Here is a 9916-nt window from a genome sequence, read left to right as displayed (position 1 = left end):
GTACATACTCAACTTGAAAATTCCTCTTGAACTTTAAATTTCTTTTGACGTCTAGAGTTGCTGTGTAAAATATTGTCTGAGTTGAACCACCTATTCTTTACTGAGTTTCATGGAGCTGAAATCAGCATGTACTTGTGTAATTGGAACTTCTCGTTAATAAGTATAACACCAGAGTATAGTCTGACTGCTCAATTTATTCATTTAGGTAAATCAATGAATTAAATCTCCTGAAGCCCATTATGTACTTTGAATTTCCTGGCTTAATCTGTGTACAATCTATACCAGCCCGTAGCGTTTCCTCTATTGTCAGTCAGTCATGTTTGCTCAGCGAATATGTTTTTCAGTGTTTTGTGAATGAGTTTTGCCGTACCAACTTTGTTCCGACTTGGCCACAATTTAACTTTTCGTAATCCGATTTTGCACCGTCGCCTAGTCCACTTATCAGCATGCAAATTGAAGGACTACTATCAGATTCTGGGAGTATCCAGAGGAGCCTCTGATAAAGATATAAAGAAGGCCTACTATGATTTGGCCAAAAAGTATCACCCAGACGTGAACAAGTCCCAAGATGCTGCTAAAATGTTTGCGCAAGTAAGTGGATGTTAACTGCTGAGCGAATAATGCCCATTTCATGAGGGAAATTTGTATGAATTTTTGTTCTTATGGCAAGAGACAAAAAATAAAATAGCATCTATACTGGTAAAGAAGTTTCGTTGAATTTTATTAAATCAACAATCTGATCTGCAGAAAACATTAGTCAACCGACGTACCAATTTGTGAATGAGGTTTCGATTGACGCATTTCATTTTACTCCTTTGATCAGTGACCGTAAAAATAGGTAATCTACAACTGTGTTGCTAGTCTTAGAAATAATAGGCTTGCTAGTAGTATCAAATATTTTATGATATATCCAACGTTGACTCGAAATTTGTATGGCAGGAATACACACCAAGATAATTTTCTGACATGTCGGTACGTGCTTTAATTATGCAACGATTTGTGAAGAAGATGTACCTTTATTATTTCAATATTTCTAATAAGTCGGGGAATTTCCTTAATTCAAAGTACAAATCTTTCGACGCCTCCTTAAAAGATCATATTACCACCATATTAAAGCTCTTGAATCACATATTTAAATTTTATTCTAAATATTTTCAGCTGCCTTATTGTCTTTATTTAAATCTATTGATTTCTAAAGGTTAAAAGATCAGAGATAAAAAATTTTATTGTGATTCGGAAATCATTATCTTGCCCTAGTAATTTTTGATCTAATTTGAATCAATTTTAATGCCTATTTCGACGATTAGAAAGATAACCAATATTAAATATATCCACAAATGTTCAATATTTGTTAATATTCTTATTGTTGATTGATTATCTTTCTTCTAATCCTCAAATAGGCGTTGAAATAGGTAGACGCTTGTAATGATAGCTAATCTCAGTTTTTTAAATAAAATAGTGCTGAAACTTAGTGGCGTGTATTCAGGAAATTATTTTGTTCCTCTGTATCAAACTATTTATTAAAAGCCGCAAGGCGACAGCTCGATCTTTTATTGGTCATCTCTTGGTTTTTTACAATTCAAAGATTTTTAATTGAATTTGTGTGCTGGCTTTTTTAAAGATCCTCACACTTTTTTTTACCTTTTTCTGTCAATGAGAAATCAATTTGGAGTACTGATTTTAGTCAACTGAAGTAGTATGAGGAGCGAAAATCGAGTAGTCACAAGGTGTGATTTTTTTCAAGGGGCTTTTGCAAGTGAAGTGAGAGAATTGTGTTAAACAGATTCGGTTTTTGAGAGTGTTTTCTCACGTGCGACAATTTGACTTCGGTTTTCACTGTTTTCATATTCTTTACGAATACTTTTAAACGGCAATGCTTGTGTCCTCTTAATGCATAGATGCACCTGTATAAACACTTCAAAAGGCAACTAATACTTTTCAAAGACTTTGACGCTCTGTCTTCTCGAAATGAGGTTTTGAATTTTGCCTGTTTTGTCGTTCCTTTCGTCGTTTTGTCATTTAGTATCATGAATGATAGTTATCAGTGACTCTATTGAGGCATATTTCAATTAATTTACTGATTTAAGTTTCGATTAATGGTTTTAACGACACTTACACTCATTTCTTCGAAAAATTTTAGCGATTTTCTGGATTTTTCCTTTTTAGTTTTTTTTATTCTCTCTTTTAGTCTCTGTTTGGACAGCTCCATTTGGAGTAGCTTTTGGTTGTTGGGTTATGGGTTTTCGCAAGCGGAATAAAAAGTGTTTTTAATTAAGTAGAAAATTTAATTTCTCAAAATGAGAGAATAACAAGAATGGTTTTTTACATTAGAAATTCCAGAGATTTACAGAGATCTGATTATTAGATCAAAATGGTGATTTGATCCTTTTTCTGTGCGCTAGACCCCCTCATTTTTCACTACTTGTAAGCTTTTGCTCATTTTGGATCATTTTTGTGCTTTCCCAGAATGTCGCACTTAATGCAACTTGAGTGCAAGAAATGGCAAAAGTGATCATAAAAGTTTGAAAATGACTCAGTAGCAGCCTGCTTGGATGTTTCCCGACGACTATTTTGGCATTGAGCACCTTTTCGTACGCACTTCCATCAGAATTTCTATCAGAGAAGTGCCAAGTTAATTTCTTTGGTTTACAAGAATAGTTATATCACAATGTGAGAATTATATGGCAACTATATTAAATTAAATATAAATACCTTTTTCTTTTTTCCCGTATTGTAAGCTAAAGCTTTTGGGCTTCTAAATGATGTCACCTGTATAGATTTCAGAGGCTTACGAAGTGTTGAGCGACTCGTCAAAACGACGTCAGTTCGATGCAAGTGGAGGCTTTGGCAGTGGAACAGGACCGACAGCTGATGGGTTCTACAGGTCAGCAAATAGAAACTCGGGAGGTCGACAGTCAGGATGGGCATATTCTTCTACTGTTGATCCAGAAGAATTGTTTCGTACTGTATTTGGAAATTTTGGATCATCCAGAGCTCGTGGGAACTCAATTTTTGACACAATTTTGAACCAGATGTATAACGAACCGAAGCATTTATCGCTTAGGATCGATTTCCTGGACGCGGTCCGAGGAATTTCGAAAAGTTTTAATGTTGATGTGACAGGCCAGTGTAGTTCTTGTCAAGGAACCGGTTCTGTTTCAACAGGGCAGTACTGCTCTGGATGTAATGGCTCTGGACAAGTTATCCGGAGGTTTGGCAACATGCAAATGTACACGCCTTGTTCACAGTGCGCAGGAACGGGAGTAAAGACTTCCAGATGTTACACGTGTTACGGCCAAGGATATGTTAACAAAAAGCAACCCATTAACATCACTGTAAGTACCCCTTCTGGTGAGCGTTCCTAAATTTCTGATCGTATACTGAGCAGTAAAACTAGTTTGGCGCCTGACATTTTAAAGTGATGATTAAGTTGGCCGTGTTCGATTATACTGAACAGCAAAAGTAAATCTGCACCTGTACGGAAGAAAGGATTTTCGGCTCTGATATGCCGACGTCTGGCTAGCTTGGGGAGGCAATATTTGAATCGGTTTTTCATGCGAAGTGCTTTTAACTATATCGAGTTTAAAATGTATCGTATCAAGCATGAGAGCGCTGTGGAAAATATTTTATTAATAGCCGCACAGCGATAGCTGGGGCTATTATTGGCCTTCTCCTGGTTTTTTACAATTCAAAGAATTTGAATTGTATTGGGGCGCTGTCTTTTTACGACTCGAAGAGGAGTGTTGGAGAAGTCCTTTTTTACAATTCAAAGAATTTGAATTGTATTGGGGCGCTGTCTTTTTTTTAAAGATCTGTTCGCACATTTTCATGATTTTTGAAGTCAAATTGGAGTAGTGATTTTGGTCACGCCGAAACAGGAAATGGAGCGAAAAAGTGAGTGGTTTTGCGGCGTGAATTTTTTTTCGCTTTAATTTTAAATTAGAGTGAGAAAACGGTGTTTGAACAAAAATTCGGTTTCTCGGTGGTGGTTTTTTGTTCACATGCGACAATTTCACTCTGATTTTTACTGTTTTTTTTTATTTTTTGGTTTGGATTTTTTCTAAATGGTTTTCCCAATCCATTCACAGCTCATTCTAGACCTAGTTTTTTGTTTGAATTAATTTTTCATTTCTCGCTAGTGGTTTTTTTTTTGGTTCACATGCGGCATTTTGACATTGATTTTCTGTTTTTTCTTATTTTTTCATCTGATTTTTTCTAAAATGTTTTTCTCAATTCACTCATAGTCCATTCTAGGTCTAGTTTTTCTGTTTAGTCAATGAAAATTCTTTGAATTGTACGTCAGGACTTGTCCTGCTATGTTTTTTTAATCAATTTTATTGGAGTGAATTTTGAAGCGGGAAATCAAACGCGTGGAAAAATTTGGAGTGGTTTTGTTGCTGAACAAAATGAAGAGTGGAGTGAAAGAAGAGTGGTTTTTGTTCACACCGTTGTTTTGAGAGAGCGGGAAATTGATGTGTGAAAAAAATTTTTCTAAGCGAGCGAAGTTTTTGTTCACGTGCGGCTTTTAAAAGCAGTTTTTTGCAAGTTTTGATGGTTATGAGGTTTGATTATGATATTGTATTAGTTTAGGTTTGTTTTGATTGGAATGGACGGTTTCAAGTAGTTAATTTGATTTTTAATGCTAATTTGGAGGTTTTTGATCAGTTTTGCTGATTTTTAGACGAAATTTAACGATTTTTTACCTGTTTTTTTGTTTTACTGCTTTAAGTGAGATTTGAATAGAAGCTTGTTACTTAAGGAATTGTCAGATACCAATTGACTAAAGTTTTGTTGGTATAAATCATTTTTTTCTAAGGAAAAATGATCGAAAAATTGAGAAATTTTAAACCATTTTTCTCAATTTTTGCAGTTTTTCTTTTTTAATCTTACACAAGTGTCTTACCCACCCTTTTATAACTTGCCCATTGTTTTGCGAATTTTTCATTGCTCTAATTGCAGAGGAACCTTATTCGGTTTTATGTTTCCTTGTACTATTATAAAAACTCATTTAGTTCTTATAGTTTTTTTTTGTTGAATGTGTTTGAATGCCGTTTCTATTCCTTAATTTTATGGGCATTTGTGGAGGTTTAGGGTTCATAATAGTTGTTCTAATTGTTTAGTAATAACTCTGGGCGATTTTGGATATGAATCATTTTTTGTTGAAAAATATGACAAAAAATGGCGAAAACTGGAACTATTTTTCTTAATTTTTTCCTGTGCAGTTTTTCGGGTTTTTTTCCTGTTTTTGAGACAAGTTTCCTAGACTATTATGACTTGCCTATTGTTTTGCGAGCATATGGATGCCCTATTGGCTCGAAAGAATTTTTCTTTGGATTTACATGCTTTTGTAATATTAAGAAATTCACTAATTTTTTCCAGTTTTTTAGTTGTTTTTAAGAGCTTTTTTTCATAATTTGGCCTAAAGTATTTTTAAAACATTCACTTAAGTTGTTTTAGTAAGTACTAGTTGTTTTAATGAAGTAATTTGGCAGAGATAACTATTTCAGGATGTCAAGTTATGTCAAAATTTGATCAGATTGTTTTATCATATTTTAACAGATTTGATTTTTTTGTTTTTACTTTTGTTTTATGGTTTGGTTTCAAGAAAATCATAAATTAGTGGAGGCAAGTTTTTTCTGACGAGTAGTTGGCGGTTAAATAGATTTTCACTTCGAGTCGTTTCCGGAATTCTTCCGGCTATGTTCTTTTTCTAAGATCTGTTCACACATTTTCACGATTTTTGAAGTCAAATTGGAATAGTGATTTTGGTCACGCCGAAACAGGAAATGGAGCGAAAAAGCAAGTGGTTTTGCGGCGTGAATTTTTTTTCGCTTTAATTTTAAATTAGAGTGAGAAAACGGTGTTTGAACAAAAATTCGGTTTCTCGGTAGTGGTTTTTTGTTCACATGCGGCATTTTCACTTTGATTTTTACAGTTTTTTCGATTTTTTGGATCGATTTTTTCTAAATGGATTTCCCGATCCATTCATAGACTATTCTTGGTCTAGTTTTCTGTTTAGTCAATGAAAATTCGTTGAATTGTACGTCAGGACTTGTCCTGCTATGTTTTGTTTTTTGATTTCGTCGTCATGATTTTTGTTACGACTATATGACGTCACAGCCACTTTTTGTTCATTCGTTCATGCAATTTCAACTGAATTGCGTGTGTGACGTCATTTTTCGCACTTAGTGGAGCGAATTTTTCGTTCATGCGCGTGATTAAATTTTTGGTCACACTTGGCTTAACCTCACTCTCAAAGATGACTTCCTCACTTTGAAGTTGACTTTTATTTACTTTAATTCAAAGAGATGAGGTCAAATGGGCGTGTGTCACTCTGAATGAAGGTTATTTGAGATCAGCTAATAGATGCAGCAATAACTTATACAGATTTTTAATCAAAATACAACAGATCAGCCTTCAATGAAAAGACGAATTTTTTTGGTCTGTCTTTTTTACTGTTTTTTAGACTGCCGATCTACGAATCTATTGCGGCTATTTTCTGGCAATCTGCCAGCTATGTTTATTATTTATTGGTAGAATGAATTGAACTGAAGAATGGGTGAAGTTACATAACTAACTTAGACTCATTGTATAATTGCTACGTGAAATTTAGTTAACTTCAGCGTTTTCAAATTCTGGTTTTGTTACTTGACTTATCTGGTTGTCAAGTTGATGAAAGCTACCGTTTTAACTAGCTCAAACGTTGTCTCAAATTGTGATGTGCTTTCATTATTGCTCAGCTGTTCTTTCTGTAATGTAATTAAGGACACTAGTGAATGAATACTAATGTAAAAATTACTCAAAATGTTTGAACTTTTCTGATTTTCTACAAAGAGGAAAAACGTGTCTAGCCCAGTTTTTTCTTTCATTACACGAAAGATACGTGTTAGTGGATAAGTGTTTTGTGTTGCAATTTTTTCTTCGGCGAACTTGCATTCTAAGATATCTTTTCTTTTTAGATACCACCAGGCATTGAAGATGGGCAGATAATACGTGCCCAAGTGGACAATCAGGAGTATCACATAACTGTCAATATTCAACCGAGCTCATCTTTCACAAGAGATGGAAGCGATGTCAAAAGTAAAGTCGAAATTAGTATTCCTCAAGCTGTCCTAGGTGGGAATATATCGGTGCCTGGTCTTTATCGGACTCTGAAGGTCCTCATACCAAGAGGGTCATCCTCGCATCAGTTCATACGTGTTAGAAACGAAGGCATTCAAAGGAGCACTTCTTTTGGGAAAGGTGATCATCTAATTGAATTGGTTGTAAAATCGCCGATTAAACTCACTTCAAATCAAAAAGCGATTCTGGAAGTCTTTGCAAAAGAGGATCCGGACTATAGTGGAGATGTTGAAGGTCTGAACATTTCAAGTTCTTCGAAGAAAAGTGACTCTGCTGCAAATGAGAACGAACTGTATACTGAAAATGTAGTTTCCAGAATACAGAAAATCATTAGAACTAACAAACCGCTAAAAAATATTTTCGAAGAAATTTTATCTCTTATTAGAGACCTATTTGAATTTTTCTTTTCACGGCGAAAATGAATAATTGTAAATTTAAAATTTCAATTATCAGTGTATCAACTCTCGGAAAAGATTAAGATGACAAAGACAAATAGAGAAATGTGAGTTTGACGGTGGAATTGATGTTGAATGAGTAGTTAGACGCATTTGGATTTTGCGAATGAGAATATTGACTGGTTGCACAGTTGGATTCTCTTTTTCCGTGATGAACTGTCAGCTGATTCGGATGATAGCTGGCTCACTCTTCCTCCGCCCAGATTGGGGTAGAATGGCACGAAAAGTACTGGCTCCTGCAACAAATAAATCAAAAATTTGCAAAACAGCTTTGACCGATTTGCTTCTCGCTTTTTTGTCCTTGACTTCCTAAACGGTCGACTTTTTTTCCCTTGACTGCCTAACTATTTTGTCATAATACGATTTCTCGCATTCGCAATTTTAAGCAGCTGCAATGTGGCGCATTTTGATACTAAGTCAAATGAAAAGTGCACTAAATTTTATTTAATTTTCTCAATTTATAACATTGTAGTGGTGTAGAGTGAGCTTGTGATTCCCTCTCCCTCACGCTAGAGTAGACGACAATGGATTTTAGCCCCGGCCGGTCATCCGACACTAGTCGGATGTATTCTATTATTGGAACTGTCTTTCATCATTATATGAATATGCTAATTACTGGCTGCATATATTCTATGATAAATTACTGAAGACATTTCGGCTGTTGCATTTGGTTAATTTTGAAGAGCTAAAGCAGCTGCATCTCCATTTTGATCGTTGAGACAACTATGACTACCGAAAAAGTTTTAGTAATGTGACAATTGGATCAAAATCTAAATGACATCCGTTTGCACGTTAGGTGAGACATTAACTTAAATTAGTGTGGTGTTATATTAAGAAATTTGGCTGATTAGCAGTTATTGTCACCAAAATATAGACCCGATTTCTGAAAGATTGTTTTCGTTCAAAAGTTTTTTTTTTCGAATAATGGTTCAACATAATTGAAAACTAGTCCAAAGAGAAATCAGCATCCGCTTTCATCATGATTGATCATTTGAAAAATTGAATTCGAAACTTCGATAACCGATAAGTTTTTTGAAAGCTTTCGTTATTGAAAAATAAGTTTGTTCAAAAGTCAGTCAATGATGCGTAGAGTAAAGAAGACTGCTGGGAAACTTGAATATTTTTTGCGGAGACTAAATTTGCGCTGGAATCGAACTTGAGACAACGAACTCCGAGTCAATCTTGTCTGCCCAAAATCATTAAGATAAAATTTAACTTTTCTCTTCAATGATTTTTGTCTTAATGACCAGTATTTTATGACAAATCAATTCGACAGTCTTGGCGTTAACTACTTTTTTGGAATAGGTTAAGATCGAATGTTTAGAAAAGACTGTATCAACTAGCTGTTTGTCGGCTAAAAGTTATGTGTATAGCTTCCCCCATAGCCTGCTAGGTCTGTTTTTGACATTAAGCAGCGACTTGGAACTACCTTGTTACATCTAGGAAAATTAACTAAAAATAATGAATAATGGCAATTATGTGAACAAATTAATTTTGAAGCCCACAAATAAAAATTGAATTGGCAATAACGGTTACGAAAACTTTTCTGTTAAGAACTTTTTCAACCAACTTGCGAAATGAAACAATATATAATGTAATTTTTATCAAAAAAGTTTTTACTGTATTTTTAAGAACTTATGATTCCAGGATATTTCGGAAAATCAAATTTTCAATCTGCTTTCCAAAATTTCAGGTTCTTAGAGACAACAATTTATAATTGTTCCGACCCACTTTAGTGGGGGAGGAACTATATACTCAAACGGGTTCTTTTTTGTTCAGACAATTTTCGCCGATCGATATATTCATCTTAGAGGGTTGTGAGTGGTATCATTATAAAGCCTGTCCAGCTTAGAATGTGGAGTCAAAAAGATTTTTTTGGTTTTCGTTTTTTAAAGAGACTTACAATGGTTTAAAAATTTGAGAATAGTAGACCGATATCCGTTGTTTTGTTCACATTTTCTCTATTTTTGACAAAAATTTTTGTCAATATTGCTAGAATTTGTTAAAAATATTAATAACAATGTCACTGAATTCAGTAAAAAATAACTAAAAATTTCCTGAATTTCGTTTTTTCCACACAGTTATCGAGGTTTAAAGTTTTGTGAATGATTGACTGATTTTCGTGGTTTCTGTTCACATTTTCCGTATTTTTATGCATTTTTTTGCAAATTTTGCTGAGAAAAATATGTGAAAAGGATAATGTTGTTTGTTTTACCTCTAAAAACATGAGTGTATTTTAACCGTTTGGTTCAATTTTTCGGCAAAATTTTTGCTAAATTTGTCAAATTGCAGCCTTTTCGATCAAAAATGGCTCAAAATGCATAATTTATGTTTGATAT

The 9916-nt window shown here is 34.3% G+C and overlaps 1 protein-coding gene across 1 annotated transcript; it reads left to right on the top strand.

The window, feature by feature from the left end:
- Positions 1 to 323: 323 nt before the first annotated feature.
- LOC142340063 (dnaJ homolog subfamily A member 3, mitochondrial-like) lies at positions 324 to 7579 on the top strand. The gene is made up of 3 exons (XM_075390474.1): positions 324 to 591; positions 2778 to 3335; positions 6960 to 7579. Exons 1-3 carry the CDS (start codon positions 355 to 357, stop codon positions 7542 to 7544), a joined length of 1380 nt encoding a protein of 459 aa, XP_075246589.1. The 5' UTR covers positions 324 to 354; the 3' UTR covers positions 7545 to 7579.
- The last annotated feature ends 2337 nt before the right edge of the window (positions 7580 to 9916 follow it).

The sequence above is a fragment of the Convolutriloba macropyga genome, chromosome 5 (assembly GCF_964194025.1).
Source record: "Convolutriloba macropyga chromosome 5, txConMacr16.3, whole genome shotgun sequence".
Classification (NCBI taxonomy): Eukaryota; Metazoa; Xenacoelomorpha; order Acoela; family Convolutidae; genus Convolutriloba; species Convolutriloba macropyga.
This window is presented reverse-complemented; position numbering and strand designations above follow the sequence as displayed.

What these genes read in the sequence shown, in the direction of transcription:
- LOC142340063 (XM_075390474.1), top strand. Translation starts at nt 355, where the DNA reads ATGAGTTTTGCCGTACCAACTTTGTTCCGACTTGGCCACAATTTAACT. An exon ending in CTGCTAAAATGTTTGCGCAA is followed by an intron (nt 592 to 2,777) that starts GTAAGTGGATGT and finishes TCACCTGTATAG; the next exon opens with ATTTCAGAGGCTTACGAAGT. An exon ending in AGCAACCCATTAACATCACT is followed by an intron (nt 3,336 to 6,959) that starts GTAAGTACCCCT and finishes TTTTCTTTTTAG; the next exon opens with ATACCACCAGGCATTGAAGA.